The sequence below is a fragment of the Chiloscyllium plagiosum genome, chromosome 23, assembly GCF_004010195.1.
Source record: "Chiloscyllium plagiosum isolate BGI_BamShark_2017 chromosome 23, ASM401019v2, whole genome shotgun sequence".
Lineage (NCBI taxonomy): Eukaryota > Metazoa > Chordata > Chondrichthyes > Orectolobiformes > Hemiscylliidae > Chiloscyllium > Chiloscyllium plagiosum.
The window spans coordinates 44719994-44738911 of NC_057732.1; the positions used below are offsets into that span (position 1 = coordinate 44719994).

The 18918-nt window shown below is 42.7% G+C and overlaps 1 protein-coding gene across 1 annotated transcript in view; it reads left to right on the forward strand.

Annotated features, from left to right (window-relative positions):
- The window catches only part of ankrd16 (ankyrin repeat domain 16), a 22837-nt gene extending 4429 nt beyond the window's left edge, over positions 1 to 18408 (forward strand). Inside the window, exons 2-7 of the mRNA XM_043714063.1 lie at positions 1279 to 1499; positions 3384 to 3426; positions 5776 to 5884; positions 7067 to 7228; positions 15237 to 15315; positions 18173 to 18408. Coding sequence (XP_043569998.1) covers positions 1279 to 1499; positions 3384 to 3426; positions 5776 to 5884; positions 7067 to 7228; positions 15237 to 15315; positions 18173 to 18333 — 775 coding nt within the window. The 3' untranslated portion in view covers positions 18334 to 18408. The remainder of the gene's footprint in view (positions 1 to 1278; positions 1500 to 3383; positions 3427 to 5775; positions 5885 to 7066; positions 7229 to 15236; positions 15316 to 18172) is intronic.
- Positions 18409 to 18918: the final 510 nt, after the last annotated feature.

The window sequence follows — 18918 nt, forward strand, 5'->3', positions numbered from 1 at the left end:
ACATAGTCCACATACCCTTCCAACCAACACCCAACACAACCCAAATACCCTTCCAAACAACACCCTCCATTCAACATAGTCCACATACCCCTCCAAACAACATCCCTACACCCAACACAATCAAGGCTACACCCACACAAAACCCACCCTTATTACGCAACACCATCCCTACAGGGTGACTTTCATGACATACCTTTCCTCACCCACCCACTTGCATTCTATCACTGGGCAAAGCTGCCGTGAGCTTCACACACGCATAGACGAAGATGTCTTGCATCAGCCCTGCTGCTTGACTAAGGTAATATTGTAGACACAAAACACAATGAGTTCCAATGTCTTTTTTTAACTTCCTCCCACAGTTCCTTCTTTAGTCCACAGACTCAAAAATTAAAGTGGTCTTTACAAAAAGAACTGCAGAATGTTGCCAGAGACAGAAAGGCCACTTTAGAACAAGCAATAAAAACATCAAGCAATGCAAAGCTAGATGCACATCCTGACAGAGCAGAGGTGTTCCCCAGAATGGTCATTAACCTGCATCTGGCCTTCCCACCATGGGGTAGCATGGTAAATGGACCTGTTGTGCAATCTGGTTAGGCACACTTCTAGCACCGGGTCATGTCCGAGCTTCGATCATGCATCGGAGAAGGTGCCAAATAAGATTGCCAAAATGAATGATGCCCAATATTATGAGGGTTTAGCTGGCAGGGAAAGGCACATTATAAAAGAGAAGATTTAAGGATAACTTTATACACATCTTTAAAATTATAAGGGATTTCATAACATAGATGCAAACAGTTGGTGGAGGGAAACCAAAACCATGGGCCATAAGTATATGATTGTTGCTAATAAATCCAATGGGAAATTTAAGTGGAACATCTTTATCAAGACTGTGATTGGATCTCAGTGCCTTGGCAGTAGTTGAGGTGAATAGATGCTTTTAAAGGGAAGTTAGATAAGTGGATGGAGGAAGGAATATGCTGATAGGATCATATGTAAAGAGTATTGTGGAACATAAACATTAAAATGGATACGTTGGACCCGATTCTCTGTGCTGTACCATCTGTGTAACATGAGATGGGATAAAGTGTATGTAAATTGCTTTCTTTCCCAGGAGACCCTGGGAAGAGTTGTGGGAGATGAAGAATGAACAGGTGACTTTTCTAGTCTGACCGAATCTATGTTACACCAAGTGGTCATTTTGCTTTACTGAATCAAGAGAGTCGGAGGGGTGAAGCTTCTTAAATGCGCAAAGGGTTAACTTCTGGGAATACCTTGTAGGACACCATTGATGATGGCTTGCACCAGGAAGAACCTTGAAGTGATTAAAGACCTGATTACGAGTGGGGCGAGTCTGGCACTGACTAACAAGGATGGCTGGAGCAGTTTCCATATTGCTTGCCGAGAGGGCGACCCCGAAATTATCCAGTACTTTCTTGAGGTCAGCCCAAATATCTGGGATGTGGAGAGCAAAATACAGAGGACTCCTCTACACACTGTAGGTAAGTTGACCAGGCATTGGTTGTGGTGTTAGATGTCAAGTGTGCACTGAATGGTAATGTACATTATGGTAGATGAACAGTGAATAGGTTTTCTCATTCATATAGGTTAATGGTAACAGAGGAACAGGAGGAGGCCATTCAGCCCCTCCATTCTGTTCCACAATTCTGTTAGCACAAAAGTTAATTCCACCTACCTGCTTAGGTTCTATATCTTAAAAAAAATCTGTTGGTGCAAACGAATTGGATCAAAGGGTCTGTTTCCATGCTGTATGACTCTATGACTCTTTGACAAGGACAGCAAATATATGATAACCCCACCACCTGCAAGCTACCTTCTAAGCCACACACCATACTGCCTTTCATATGATATCAACATATCACCATTCCTTCACAGTCACCTGGATAGAATCCTGGAACTCCCTCCTTAACAACATTGGTATCTCCACGTGACATGGACTGCTTCTTGAGCAATGAAGGAAGGGGCAATATTTGCTGGCCTGGCCAGTGAAGCCTACATCTCGTGAAAGAACAAAAAAAAATTGGAGGGCTGGTGTTGGGGAGAGGCAGTAGTGGGGAAAGGCTGCTTGAAGGAGCAGGGACGTTTTGAGGCAATATGATGACATTTAGAGGAATACAGCAGTGACCAGTACTGCCAGCTCTGGTGAGAATTAAAGATAAATGTTAACAGAGGCCTCTCATTTCACCGGGATGGTAGGTGATGTGACAGTGGAGGGTTAAATCCACCAAGATCAAATAACAATGATATTGAGAAAAGGGGAGAAAATCCATAAGAATGCCAATTCCCTACCCTGCTGCAGGCCAGACATGTGGTGTTGCTAGGCAACTCCTGCATTATCGTCAATGAGAAACACTGCATGTTCCCAGTGTGGCTCAATAGAATGCAATTCAAGCCATGATTTCAAAACAGCCTTAATAGCAGGAAGCCTGTGTATGATGAGTCCCCAAGGAATTATCATTGTGAGAGAGAAGAATGTTTGTCCTTCAAACATACTACAAGGTTTGTGCTGAATAATTTACATCACCATTTTCAAATAAACTGTGCCTATTTGTGGGGAAGCTGAGATTTTTTTTAAAAATCTTCTTCTGCCCATTACCTCCACCCCCAGGTTGTTGATCCCTTGTCAGGATCGAGTTCAAGAAACACTGATCACCCTTTATCTCATCTAATTCAATATTCTCTGTGCAAACATCATGGGGGTTATATTACCGGATTTGTATTCTAGGCAACGAGTTCAAATCTCATCAAAGCAACATTTTGATAAATGATGAGATCAATTATTTTAGTGATGTCAGTGAGGAGATAGAGGGAAACGGTTATGGAGAAAAGGCAGGAGATTGGCACAAGGGAAGAGAATCAATGAAGGTACAATGGGCTAAATGACCTCCTCGTGCACTGTAACAATTCGGTGATTAATAGTGGCTAGGACAAGAGGAAGTGTCACCCTGCTCTTTAATGGTTTTTATATTCACCAGAGAGAGCAGACCAGGCTTCAGTTTGATGCCTCATCTAAAAGATGGCAGCTCTGACAGTGCAGCCATCCCTCTGGATTGTTAACCTAGGTTTTAAGCTCAAGTCACCAGAGTGGGATTTGAACCCACCACCTCCCAGTCGGAGTTGAGAGTGCCGCCCACTGGGCCATAGTGCTGTGCATTGTTTACGGCATGGTGATTTTTTTGTTTGCAAAACGATAAATCATTGGACACAGATCATATTGTGTGCGTGATGAGGAGGAAACAAACATTTAGCAAAATGGTCTTTCAGGAAACACACAATGCCCCTTTTGAGATGTAGCTGGTTGTCAACAGCCTTGCAAGAACAGCACTCATTGATTGCACTTGCAAATTGTTTTTCTTTTTATTCAGCTATGCATGGACACTTTGAAGCTGCAGAGCTGCTTCTAGAAAGGTAAGCTCATTTTTACTAACATGATGAAGCTGTTTACCGAAGTACATAATAGTCGCCGAGTCCAATCCCAAATTTTTCATGGGAAGTGCACCAGACCATGTTAGTAAAACCAAACTGTCTTTAAAATTGTGTTACTCCATGCCATGCAGATTTTGCAGTGTGCAGACCAGGCTGGATATCTGGATTCCATGCTGCGTTGATGAATACTGCTAACCTCCCAGTGGAGGTAGGGTCTAGGGCACATAGTGCTGCTTGATGCCCCTCAGCCTTGTCATTCTGACTTCAGTAGAAATATGTTCAGGAATATTCAATCCTGACAACTAAGCAATACTGAGGTCTACAACAGTGCGGACATGGAACAGTACAAGTACAATTTCCCAATCTCCTCCCAAAAGTGCAGCATGTTAAACGTATTTTGTTAACATTATTGCATCCGTAACAAATAGTCTTTTCCCTGGGGTCGGGGAGTCCAGAACTAGAGGGCGTAGGTTTAGGGTGAGCGGGGAAAGATATAAAAGAGACCTATGGGGCAACTTTTTCACACAGAGGGTGGTACCTGTATGGAATGAGCTGCCAGAGGAAGTGGTGGAGGCTGGTACAATTGCAATATTTAAGAGCATTTGGATGGGTATATGAATAGGAAGGGTTTGGAGGGATATGGGCTGGGTGCTGGCAGGTGGGACTAGATTGGGTTGGGATATCTGGTCGGCATGGACGGGTTGGACCGAAGAGTCTGTTTCCATGCTGTACATCTCTATGACTCTATCTATGACTCAAAAAGTTAACAGTTTCTCTCTTCACAAATATGCTGATCTGCTGAGTTTCTCCAGCATTGTCCGTGCTTGTTTCGGATTTCCAGAAACTGCAATATTTTGCATTTACACTGTTATATCCTTGTTGTTCAAAAGCTGGGGGGGCAAGTTCCTATTGTCACCATAACTAGGTTAGGAACATAATTCCCAAGCAATATCATCATTGTTCAGAACACTGGAAGTAACAAGGGTCTATTGTGTTGAATCAATGGAAAATGCTCCTGATACAGGAAACTAGTCTGAGCTTTTATCTTGGTTTATTTTAATTATTTATTCCTAATTATTTATGTTTAGGAAATTCAGTGCAGCAAAACCTGAATACAATATTTGGGAACAAAATGCAGCTGTTTTCATTCTTGAGCAGCTTACTGCTTGGAATACATACGAACGTATGAATTCAGAGCAGGAGTAGGCCATTCGGCCCTTCAAGACTGCTCTACCATTTGTTAAGATCGTGGCTGATTTAATTGTGACCGCAACTGTATTTTTCTGTCTACTTCATACACTCTTTGACTCCCATTTCAATCAAAAATCTGTCAAACTTAGCCTTGAAAATAGTTGGTAACCCTGCCTCTGGTGCTGTTTGGGACAGTTCCAGAGACTGATAATCCTCTTAGAGGGGAAAAAAACCCTTGTCCCTATCTTAAATGGGAGACATTTTATTTTTAAAACTTTACTTTTGCCTCGTTCTAGCCTCTCCCATAAAGGAAAATATCCTTTTTGCATACATCCTATCAAGTTTCCCCAAGATCATTTACATTTCAACAAGTTCACCTTCTCAAATAAATATAGGCCCAAGCTGTCCACCTTTCCTCATAAGAGACAACCTTGGAATTTATCAAGTGACTCTTCTTTGAAATGCTTCTAATATAATTATATCCTGTCTAAGGGGACCAAAACTGTACACAGATTCCAGAGGTGAGGGTGAACTGGTGTTATTGTTGGGCTAGTAACCCAGAGACCCAGGTAATGTTCTCATTGCACAATACCAGGCCTAGTATGGCCAGTTCCAAAACATGCTGTTCTAAGAAACTACTCCGAAGAGATTCCATGCCTTGCTCATCAAGGCTACCTTTGTCTACCTGATTTTTCCAGTCAGTGAATAAAATAAAATCTGCCACAGTTCTCACCTTGACTTTCTGACAAGCTACCATTATTTCCTCCCTTATGGTCCACCTTACAGTGTGGTGTTCACTAATCATGCAAGTAACTTTTGCCTTTACCTGATACATAAACTGTTTCCACATCCTGGTTTCCTGAACTTAGAGCTATTATCTTCATTAATAGCACCATCCCTAAACTTCCCACATTCAAATCCCAATCCAAGTCATTCTACAGCCCTGCCTCTGTAACGTGGGTGAGTAAGTGTTTGGCAGCAGTTGAGGAGAGTGTTGGTCTCTAGTTGTGATCTCACCAAAATGGAATACACTTGTGAAATTCATTTGAGCCTAGGCGTCAGTATGAAAACAATTCCTCAAAAATGCTTTGGGACATTGGGCAATGTGAGCTTTATAATGTTCTTCTTTGTTGTTTGTAGGTGTGCTTACAAGCCAGATGCTAAAGACAGCTGTGGAGTCACTCCATTCATGGATGCAGTCCAGAATGGCCACATTGAGATTGCTAAACTCTTGCTGGAGAGGCACAAAGTGAGTTCCAGTCAGACTTGCTGAATAGAGTGTTAGATGTGTAATGTTACTGGATGGAAACCTGGTTTAGAAGTCTGTATCACCAGCATAGGGATAGAGGTAGGTCATCTCATTAAGCTTGGACAATCAGCTAGACAACTTGCACTAACATTGTGTGTTACATTGAATGTTCAGCATAGAAACAGGCCATTCAGCCCAGCAGGACTATGCCAGATCCACATGAGCCTCAACGCATCCAACCTTGCCTTATCTAATTCTATCATCATATCCTCCTACCTCTTCTCCCGTAATTTTTTAACTAACTTTCCTTTAAATCCTTGAGAAACAGCTTCAAAATACTGTTATATTAATACTTACTATTAAGCTTATGAAATGTACAGCTACTGATTGAGTGCTCTGCTTGGATAGAACTTGGGACCTGAAGTAAGCCAGTCAGCCCCTCAAGCCTATGCTGTTAATTAGTAAAATCCTTGTGGTGTCAAATCCCCTTTCCAATCTCCCATCACCAGCCCACTCAACACCTCAACCCCGCAACCACCCCATAGCCCTCATCTGTCAAAAATATATTGGGTAGCACTGGGAGCTTGTATAGTCTTTAATCTAGGAGAAAGTGGGTACTACAGCTGCTGGTGATTGGAGTCAAGATTAGAGCTGTGCTGGAAAAGCACAGCAGGTCAGGCAGCATCCGAGGAGCAGGAAAATCGACGTTTCAGGCAAAAGCCCTTCATCAGGAATGAGGCTGGGACTTTTGCCCGAAGCATCAATTTTCCTGCTCCTCAGATGCTCCCTGGCCTGCTGTGCATTTCCAGCACCACTCTAATCTAGTCTTTAATCTATCTTAATTTAAGTCTAACTGCAAAACTGATTGGGAAGTGACATAAAATGTACAGCACAGACATCAAGTACTTGGCTCTGCTTGGCTATGTCATAGTATGTTCCCCACCTTTGTTCACCTCACCCTATCAGCATGTCCTGCTATTCACTTCTCCTTACTGTGGTCATCTAGCTTCCCCTCTGCATCTGTGTTATTCACTTGAAAGTCTCCTGATTGTTTGTTCCACATTCAGACTACATTCTGGCTAAAAGAACAGGTCGGCTTTGTTAGGTCAGACGATGGTGTGAAAAGACGTTAGCTGCGTTTCAACTTTTGTGGTGACCCACAAATCCCTTTGTCTATTTCAGGCTGATTTCTTAGCCACTGATGCCCTGGGGGCTCAGTCTCTGCACCGAGCCACGGTAACTGCCCAGGATGAAGCCATTCGTTTCCTGGTCACCGAGCTTGGCGTGAATGTAAATGAAAGAGCCACGGAACTAAAGCTAACAGCACTGCATTATGCAGCAAAGGTCAGTTATCAAGAGATGACGTCAGGGATAACTGCTGAGCTGTGCGCGCGCTAGGCTGCCCAGTTGTCATGGCAACAGCACTTCTAGAAAGCTGCAAATCATCCCTGTCAAATGAGGCAATTGTGTCTGTCAGTGCCCAGTGATGTGCTCAGCTCAACACATTAAGACACGTCTTCCTCAAGGTTTTACAAAACTATTTGATGCATCCCTGAAAGTAAGTGTGATGAAAGTATGGTTTCTTGAGTGATTTTATACAATTATGTAAACAGCAAGATAAAGCCAGCTGCATCTCTGTGAAATTTCCTTCTTTGGCAGAAATTCTGTGATTATCCATCCATGTGGCTGACTTCAAGACAAATAGCCCTCACCACCTTACACAATGTGGACACCTGGCCGAAACCTATTTTTATCTTGATTTTTATCCATGTCTAGCTTCCTATAACAGAGCTCATTGTTTGTTTGCATGGAATCCTGTACAGGGTTACATAATGCAAATTCCTCTGGATCGGAAAATCCAAGTAATTACTCTGGTGGCTATATTCCACAAGTCATAATTTACACAAAATATATTCTCCCAGTTACCAAAATGACCAGTTAAATACCTTGTCTATGTCAGGTATTAAACAACAATATCTATGAGCCAGGTTTCTTCATAAATACAACTCTAGATTTATTATAAAAACAAAAGGTAGGCAATGAAGACACAATAATCAGTTACCTTTTACAGTCAGTAGCATAGAAGCACAAATACTTATGTACTAAACAGTCCCAAAAAGATTTACAAGGATGTTGCCAGGTTTGAGGGATTTGAGCTATAGGGAGAGGCTGAATAGGCTGGGACTGTTTTCCCTGGAGCATCGGAGACTGAGAGGTGACCTTATAGAGGTTTATAAAATCATGAGGAGCATGGATAGGATAAATAGACATGGTCTTTTACCTGGGGTGGGGGAGTCCAGAATTAGACGGCATAGGTTTAGGGTGAGAGGGGAAAGATATAAAAGGGACATAAGGGGCAACTTTTTCTTGCAGAGGGTGGTGCATGCATGGAATGAGCTGCCAGAGGAAGTGATGGAGGCTGGTACAATATCAGCATTTATAAGGCATCTGGATGGGTGTATGAATAGGAAGAGTTTAGAGGGATATGGGCCAAGTGCTGACAGGTGGGACTATATTAGGTTAGGATATCTGGTCAGCATGGACAAGTTGGACCGAAGTGTCTGTTTCCGTGCTGTACATCTCTATGATTCTGTGAAACTCAAGAAAATAGATGCATATTTTCTCTTCAGGAAAAGTGAAAGAAACCAGCTTTCTGGGAAAAAACATTTTGCCAATAGGTTATCTTTGAAGGCAAAACAGGTAACACGTTGACTGTTTCAGAGTCTGTTCCTCTAATGTTCTGGCATGTCTGGTCAACTCACTAATAATGTATGATTCAGTCATAGAATCCGTACAGTGTGGAAATGGCCCTTCGGCCTAACAGGTCCACACCAATTCTCCGAAGAGTAACCCTCCCAGACCCACTCCCCCACTCTACATCTACCCCCTACAAATGCACCTGACCTACACATCCCTGAACACTATGGGCAATTTAGCATGGCCAATTCACCTAACCTGCACATCTTTGGATTGTGGGAGGAAACCCACGCACCCGGAGGAAACCCACGCAGACAAGGGGAGAATGTGCAAACTCTACACAGACAGTCGCCTGAGGCTGGAATCGAACCCTGGTCTCTGGCACTATGAGGCAGCAGTGCTAACCACTGAGCTACAGTGTGCCTTGCAGACTCATCTTGCTCAGAGAATACAATTCCTTGATGTTCTTTCAATCAATCAATCTTTCAAAAAACACAAATAGGTTTCACCCTGAATTCAACAAGAAGGATTTATTTTCAGAAGTAAGAGAGAATGGTTGGGCAGCTTGTTCTCAGCAAGCTTTCCTCTAACTGAAACAAATCACACAAACTCCTCTCCAAGACAGTTACTGCTAAAGACAATCCCAGCAGTGGACGACAGCAAAACAAGCAATTCTCACCAGTCATGTGATTTACAGGAAGCCTTATTTAAAAAATCATCGATGTCCACAGTGAACATTAAAGACCTCTTTGAAATGAACCACTCCAGACATGTTCACAAAAATTAAATCTATTTTCCAAACATAAGTCCTTCAAGCAATATTAAATATAAAAGTGTCAGGTTGTAAGTTTGCTTGCTGAGCTGGTGGGATTGTTCTCAGACATTTTGTCACCCATGCTAGGTAACATGGGTGACAAAATTTTCCATATTCACATTGGAAAAGTGAGAATACAGAGATACAGGCTTCAAGATTAGATGGGATTGAGGTTGACAAAGAGGAATTTTTAGCAATTTTGGAAGATCTGAAAATAGATAAGACCTCTGGGCCGAATAGGATTTATCCTCGGATTCTCTGAGAAGCCAGGGAGGAGATTGCAGAGCCTTTGGCTTCGATCTTTATGTTATCATTGTTGACAGATGGGGGCAGGCAGGGGGCTAGGTCTCGCACGCAGTGTGCTTTTGCCAAATCTCCTGAACGGGGAGCAGACCTCACAGGAAACTCCGAGCCCCAGAAGAAATCAATTAACCAAATAAATCAATTATCCGAATGAAATAGTGCCCACCCATCTCGTTCAGATAATCGAGGTTCCTCTATATATGGACTTCAGTAAGGCATTTGATAAGGTTCCACACGGTAGGCTATTGCACAAAATAAGGAGTTTCAGGATTGAAGGTGATTTAGCAGTTTGGATCAGAAATTGGCCAGCTGAAAGAAGACCGAGGGTGGTGATTGATGGGAAATGTTCATCCTGGAGTTCAGTTACCAATGGTGTGCCGCAAGGATTTGTTTTGGGGCCACTGCTGTTTGTCATTGTTATAAATGATCTGAAGTTAGGCATAGAAGGATAGGTTAGTAAATTTGCAGATGACACTAAGGTAGGCAGTGGATAGTGCCGAAGGATGTTGTGGGTTAGAGAGGGACATAGATAAGTCACAGAGCTGAGCTGACAAGTGACAAATGGAGTTTAATGCAGAAACGTGTGAGGTAGTTCACTTCGGAGGAAATAACAGGAATGCAGAATACTGGGCTAATGGTAAAATTCTTGGCAGTGTAGATGAACAGAGAAATCTCTGTGTCCAGGTGCATAAATCATTGAAAGTTACCACCCAGATTGATAGGGTTGTTAAGAAGGCATGTGGTGTGTTGGCTTTTATTGGAAGGGGGATTCGGAGCCACAAGGTCATGCTTCAGCTGTACAAGACACTGGTAAGGCCGCGAGGAGAAAGTGAGGACTGCAGATGCTGGAGATCAGAGCTGAAAATTTGTTGCTGGAAAAGCGCAGCAGGTCAGGCAGCATCCAAGGAACAGGAGAATCGACGTTTTGGGCATAAGCCGCCCCCACCCCACTCCGGCCTATCACCCTCACCTTTATCTCCTTCCACCTATCGCCTTTCCCACGCCCCTCCCCCAAGTCCCTCCTCCCTACCTTTTATCTTAGCCTGCTGGACACACTTTCCTCATTCCTGAAGAAGGGCTTATGCCCGAAACGTCGATTCTCCTGTTCCTTGGATGCTGCCTGACCGGCTGCACTTTTCCAGCAACACATTTTCAGCACTGGTAAGGCCACCCCTGGAGTATTGCGTACTGTTCTGGTCACCGCATTACAGGAAGGATATGAGAGTTATGGAAAGGGTTCAGAGGAGATTTACCAGGATGTTATCTGGTATGGAGGGGGAAGGTCGTATGAGGAAAGGCTGAGGGAACTGAGGCTGTTTTCATTGGAGAGAAGAAGGTTGAGAGGTGACTTAATCGAGACATATAAGGTAATCATAGGTTAAATACCGTGGACAGTGAAAGCCTTTTTCCTCAGATGGTGAAGGCTAACACAAGGGGACATAGTTTTAAATTGAGGGGTGATAGATTTAAGACAGATATCAGGGGTAGTTTCTTTACTCAAAGAGTACTAGGGGCGTGGAATGGCCTGCCTGCAACAGTAGTAGATTCGCTGACGTTAAAGGCATTTAAGTGGACATTGGACATAATATGGATCGTAATGGAACATTGTCAGTTAGATGGGCATCAGAGTAATTTCGCAGGTCATCGCAACATCGATGGCCGAAGGGCCTGTACTGCACTGTAACATTTTATGTTCTATTTAATGTCGTCAGTGAGCCACCAATGAAACATTTGTGTTCTGTCCTGCTTGCAATTTATTTGTCTCAGTTTGTTGTGGTGGGTGATATCATTTCCGGTTTTCTTCCTGAGAGGTTGGTAAATGGGGTCCAAATCTATGTTTGTTCATGGAGTTCCAGTTTGAATGCCAGTCCTCTCGTAATTCCCATGCGTCTTTGTTTAGACTGGGTGTATTGTCCCAGTTGAACTGGTATCTCTCTTCACCTGTGTGTATGGATACTAGTGATAGTTGGTCATGTCTTTTGGTGACTAGATGGTGCTCATATCTGGTGGCTAATTTCCTCCCATCTGTCCAATGTAATATTTGTTGCAGTCCTTGCAGAGTATTTTGTAAATGTGAATGACGTTCGCTCTGCTGGTTGCTGGTACACCTCATCAGGAGCTTTAAATTCATCAGGAGCTGTTTCAGTGTGGCAGTAGGTTTGTGGGCTACCATGATGCCAAGGGACCAGAGTAATTTGGTTGTCATCTCTGAAATATCTTTGATGTATGGTAGAATGGCTATACCCTCTGGGCATGTTGTGTCTTCCTGTTTAAGTCTGTTGTGCAGGAATCGGTGTACTGCACTTATCGGGGTATCTGTTGTTCCTGGGTATGTTGTATAGATGTTTCTCCTCAGCTTCTTGTAGTTCTGGGGTGCTGCAGTATTGTGGTTCATTTAAATAATGCCCTGATGCAGCTCCATTTGTGGGTGTTGGGATGGTTGCTTCTGTAGTTGAGTATCTGGTCTGTGTGTGGCTTTCCTGTAAATGCTGCTCTGTAGTTCTCCATTGGCTTTTCGTTCTCCAGTGACATCCGAGAAGGGGAGTCGGTTGTTATGCTTTTCCTCTTTGGTGAACTTTATAATGGTGAGGATGTTGTTTGTGTTTGTGGGTTTCTTCTAGTTTGTCACATTTCATGATGACAAATGTGTCATCCACATAGCAGACCCAAAGCTTAGGCTGGATCATGGCCAGGGCTGTTCATTCTAACCTCTACATAATCACTTCTGCTATAAGTCCTGATATTGGTGATCCCATAGGCATCCCGTTGATTTGTTTGTAGGTCTTGTGGTTGAAGGTGAAGTGAGTCTCTGTAACAGTACAAAATGCAATTCACTATGATGCACTTGACTTGGATTTTCGGAAAGCTTTTAAAACCATTCCACATGAGAAACTTAAATGAATGCCACATGAATCACATGTGAAGTGACTGCATTGTGGGATGACAGGACTTTCAGCCAGCCCTCCCACTCTACTATGGTCCCTGAATCAGTCTCCCTGATGAAGATTAATTCAGCATACCGGACAAGCTACCAGCAGGAGTCCTCCAGCAAAGGACAGACAATATTGTAAGCTAGCAATATGGGAACTTACTAGCATTAAATATATCGCTGTAGCAACAGAAGCCTTCTGTCACATAGTTTAGAGGCAGAACACAGAGTCATAGAGATGTACAGCATGGAAACAGACCCATCGGTCCAACTCATCCATGCCAACCAGATATCCCAACCCAATCTAATCCCACCTGCCAGCACCCAGCCCATATCCCTCCAAACCCTTCCTATTCATATGCCTATCCAGATGCCTCTTAAATGTTGCAATTATACCAGCCTCCACCACTTCCTCTGGCAGCTCATTCCATACACGTACCACTCTGAGTGAAAAGGTTGCCCCGTAGGTCTCTTTTATGTCTTTCCCCTCTCACCTTAAACCTATGCCCTCTAGTTCTGGACTCCCCCACCTCAGGGAAAAGCCTTTGTTTACCTATTCTATCCATGCTCCTCATGATTTTATAAACCTCTATAAGGTCACCCCTCCGCCTCCAACACTCCAGGGAAAATGGCCTACACTCAAATCCTCCAACCCTGGCAACATCCTTGAAAATCTTTTCTGAATCCTTTCAAGTTTCACAATATCTTCCGATAGGAAGGACACCAGAATTGCATGTAATATTCCAAAAGTGGCTGAACCAAAGTCCTGTACAGCCACAACATAACCTCCCAACCTCTGTACTCAATACTATGACCAATAAAGGAAAGCATACCAAACGCCTTCTTCGTGATCCTATCTACCTGCGACTCCACTTTCAAGGAGCTATGAACCTGCACTCTTTGTTCAGCAACACTCCCGAGAACCTTACCATTAAGTGTATAAGTCCTGCTAAGATTTGCTTTCCCAAAATACAGCACCTCACATCTATCTAAATTAAACTCCATCTGCCACTTCTCAGCCCATTGGCCCATCTGGTCAAGATCCCGTTGTAATTTGAAGTAACTTTCTTTGCTGTCCCTTACATCTCCAATTTTGGTGTCATCTGCAAACTTACTAACTATACCTCTTTTGCTCACATCTAAATCATTTATATAAATTATGGAAAGTAGTGGACCCAGCAGTGATCCTTGTGGCACTCCACTGGTCACAGGCCTCCAGTTTGAAAAACAACCCTCCACCACCACCCTCTGTCGTCTACCTTTGAGCCTGTACAAACATATGGGTTAGGAGCCAGAATAGGCCACCTGGCTCCTCAATCCTGCTCCATCATAGCTGATCTGATTACTCTACACTCATGCCTAATGCAATAATCTTTCACTCTGATCTTTATCTCTATCAAGAACCTATCAACTTCTGCCATTATAAGTATTCAGTCTCTGCTTTGACAGCCTTTTGAGGAAGAGTATTCCAACAACTCAAGATCTTCTGAGAAAAAAAAAAGAAGGGTTCCCTCGTTCTAGATTCTCTCACAAGAGGAAACATTCCAGGTATTGGTCTAGTAAACTGCCTCTGAGCCACTTCCAATGTAGTTAGACCCTTCCTTAAATAAGGAGGCCAATACTGTACACTCCAAATGTTGTCTCACCTGTGCCCTGCACAACTGTAGCAAAACCTCCCTACTTTTGTATTCAATTCCCCTCAGAATGAACAATAACATTCTATTAGCTTTCGTAAATACTTGCTATACATGCATATTAAATTTTTGCAATTCATACACTTGGACCCAGATTCCTCTCCATCTTGAAACTCTGCATTCTGTCACCATTTAGATAATATGCTTTCTTTTTATTCCTCCTGCTAAAATAGGCAATTTCACATTTTTCCTCATTATTCATCATTTGCCAGATATTTGTCCATTCGTGTGTGCCATTTATGTCCCTTTATAGCTTTTTTATGTCCTCTTCACAGCTTTGGATTGGAACTGAACACTAGTGCTTGGTATGTTACCAGGGTGTGTTATGGACCTAACAATATTATTTCAATGTTTGTGGCTGATGATAGTAGAGAGTACAGTGGTGGAACTTCTTACTGCTGATAATTATTCATCTGAGCTGAAAAATGTGTTGCAGGAAAAGCGCAGCAGGTCAGGCAGCATCCAAGGAACAGGAGAATCGACGTTTCGGGCATAAGCCCTTCTTTATGCCCGAAATGTCGATTTTTCTGCTCCTTGGATGCTGCCTGACCTGCTGCGCTTTTCCAGCAACACATTTTTCAGCTCTGATCTCCAGCATCTGAAGTCCTCACTTTCTCATAATTATTCATCTGTCTTGAAAACCCATAAGCATTAAATTACTACACAAGCTGCATTCACATTAGATGGTTAATTAAGGACTGGGAGATACACACAACAGGGTTATCTCACTTACTTAAACATAACACACTGCATTTAAAATTTATCAAAGCAGTTGACATTTTCTTTTTACACTACGTCCACTAATTGCAACCTGCAGAAACAAAGCGGAGTAACTTTGCTTGCTTGTGAAATATTTGAAACAAATATATTCATCCTATAACCGTACCAACCTGTACTTGTTTTATTGTCTTAAAGGAGGGACATACTAACACCATAGAGACTCTGCTGATGTTAGAAATTGACATACAGGCAAGGGATGTCAAAGGCCGTTCTGGTAAGTATTTTAACTCACTCAATTGTTAAGCTGAAGTTATACAGGACACTACCACGGCTTTATTGTTTGTACTGCTTTATAAATGGTGCACTTTTGCTAAATTAATTTTGATGATGATGTAAGTCATCCTAATTGCTAATAAAGAAATGAAAGGAGTACGGCATATACACCGGATTTCATCTGATATTCTCTGATGAAAAGGCAAACACTGGAGAAGATCAAAGGGAGCCTGGGTTTCCCTGATTTTGACAGTGCAAAAGGAGGGTGCAGCTTCAACACAGCCGTCCAACTCAATCACAGTCCTTTGTCCTGAGTTAGACCATAAGACCATAAGACATAGGAGTGAAAGTAAGGCCATTCGGCCCATTGTGTCCACTCCGCCATTTAATCATGGCTGATGGGCATTTCAACTCCACTTACCCGCATTCTCCCCGTAGCCCTTAATTCCTTGTGAAATCAAGAATTTATCAATCTCTGCCTTGAAGACATTTAGCGTCCCAGCCTCCACTGCACTCCGTGGCAATGAATTCCACAGGCCCACCACTCTCTGGCTGAAGAAATGTCTCCGCATTTCTGTTCTGAATTTACCCCCTCTAACTCTAAGGCTGTGCCCACGGGTCCTAGTCTCCTTGCCTAACGGAAACAATTTCTTAGCGTCCACCCTTTCCAAGCCATGTATTATCTTGTAAGTTTCTATTAGATCTCCCCTTAACCTTCTAAACTCCAATGAGTACAATCCCAGGATCCTCAGCCATTCCTCGTATTTTAGATCTACCATTCCAGGGATCATCCGTGTGAATCTCCGCTGGACAAGCTCCAGTGCCAGTATGTCCCTCCTGAGGTGTGGGGCCCAAAACTGGACACAGTACTCCAAATGGGGCCTAACCAGAGGTTTATAAAGTCTCAGTAGCACATCGCTGTTTTTATATTCCAACCCTCTTGAGATAAATGACAAAAGTTGGGGTATACTTGGTCGCTGCAAGTAAGGGAAATGGCACAGTAAGGATATTACTATAGCAACAAACATACTGCTCCTCACTAGTTAGTTAAAGAGGTAGAAAAGATTCCAGAATTACCCAAGGCTACAGCCTTTACTAGAATCCCTACAGTGTGGAAACAGGCCATTCGGCCCAACAAGTCTATACTGACTTTCCAAAGAGTATCCCACCCAGACCCATTCCACTACCCTATTACTCTACATTTCCCCTGACTCATGCACCTAACCGACACCCCCTGAACACTTTGGGCAATTTAGCATGGCCAGTTCACCTAACCTGCACATCTTTGGACTGTGGGAGGAAACTGGAGCACCCAGAGGAAGCCCACGCAGACACGGGGAGAATGTGCAAACTCCACACAGTCACCCAAGGGTAGAATTGAACCCGGTTCCCTGGCCTTGTGAGGCAGTAGTGCTAACCATTGAACCACCGCACCACCCCTTACCTTGGAGGGGGGACAATATTGATTTGAGCCTCTTCTACCTTAAGGGCTAGCTACCTTAAGACCGTTACCTTGGTCTTAAGGTAACTAGACCTTACAGTAGAAGAGTTCTAAATCAATATTGTCCCTCCATTTAAAAAGATCCAGTGATACTTTTGTATTATCCACAATAAATTACATACTCAAATGTTGCTTCTCCCCCTCCTTTTGGTATTTTTCAAGGCGATTTACATTTTCACATTAGTGGGAATAAAAAGAACGTCTTATTTGCTTGACACATGAACAATAGGTGACATGGTCATGAGAGGGAAAGCAGGAGAAGGCTGATGTTATGAAGGTGAAAAGATAGGTATTTTGGTTCTAGTACATTATATCACAGACTTTGATTATGGTTTCTCCCTCAGTTCTTCAAATGGTGAGTTCTGATATTACTGGATTCATTCGAGAGTGGGATAAAATTATTTCCACTGCGCAGAGATAAAATCATAGTCCTCAGGAACGAAGGTGACATGTGGCAGTGCTCCAATTTATAGTAATGACTGGTCTAAGAGTACCATAAACAATGGCCAGGAACTAGTTATTTATCTTCTTGCACAGAATGACTGGAGGCTTCATGAATTGTAAAATGATCATTTGAGAAAAAACACAAGTTAAAAAGCAAAATGAAAGTAAGAATTGAAAAAAATAATATAAGCATGAAGAGAAGAAAGAGGAAGGAAATAGGTAGAAACAAAAGTTGTTCTGTTTTTAATTCTCACTTGAAGTGTGGGGTTGGTAAAATATGTTTTCCAATTATACATGGCTCACCTCCCAATTCGAAAGCTGGGAGTTCAGATGCTACTTCAGAGACTAGAGTAACATGTCTGTGTGGTGTTTGCACATTCTCCCCGTGTCTGCTTGGGTTTCCTCCGGGTGCTCCGGTTTCCTCCCACAGTCCAAAAATGTACAGGTTAGGTGAATTGGCCATGCTAAATTGTCCGTAGAGTCCTTGAAGGAGTAAATGTAAGGGAATGGGTCTGGGTGGGTTGCGCATCGGAGGGTCGGTGTGGACTTGTTGGGCCTGTTTCCACACTGTAAGTAATCGAATCTAAGAAAAAATCTAATATCTCAGCCAGAGCTATCGGAGATTCCATCTTTTGAACAAGATAGTAAACTGACATGCCATCTCTTGTCTTGGGGAACATAAAATATCCCATGGGACTATTTGGAGAATTCCCCCCCTGGATAATTCTTATTCCTTAACCCAACAACATGGAAACAGTTTTTTGAACTTATATATACTGATTGTTGTGTTTCCTACCTTACAGTTGTGACCACAGTTCAAAAGAACAGTACTGTATTTCATTGACTGAAAACACTTTGGGATATTCTGTGGTTGTAAAATCAAATAAATGAACCCAAATTCTTTCTTTTACAGCTTTGCACATGGCCTGTGCAGGCCAGCATACCAATTGTATAAAAAAGCTTATTGCTGCTGGACTAACTGATTCTACAGATGACAGTGGAATGCTAGCAAGCCAGCTGCTCAAGAAACCTGAAGCACTCAAGGTTCTACACAACATTACAGACTGTAAATAAAATATGTGAAGAGAAATCTAAGTTAACATTTCACGTTCTGAGGAAGGGTCACCGGACCTGAAATGTTAACTTTGATTTCTCTTCACAGATGCTGCCAGACCTGCTGAGCTTTTCCAGCAGCTTCTGTTTATGATTCTGATTTACAGCATCTGCAGTTATTTTGGTTTTTGTGCAAATAAAATATATTTATCCAACTATATTTGCAGTAAATTTCTTTTACTCCTTAAATATATCAGTCTGGACGTACATATCCTACCCCCTTCCGACTCCCTTCCAGATCTGGTCCTTCTTCTTTGCCAATTTCCTGTAACTGAACTCAGAAATTTGCAATTTAGCCTTTGACCCAGTTGTGAAGCACCAATCAAGAGTACTTTGACATTACCTTCAAGCACAGTGCTGTGCTGGGAAGCTGGAATTGGTGAATGCACCCTTTCCTGTCCTAATGTATGCCAATGGTAGCATTTTGGTTGTGGTGCCAATTTAGTGACATGGATATAGTAACCCAGAGGCCTGGAATAATGATCAGAGACATGAGTTCAAAGCCCACCATGGAAGCTGAGAAATATGAATTCAGTTAATAAATTG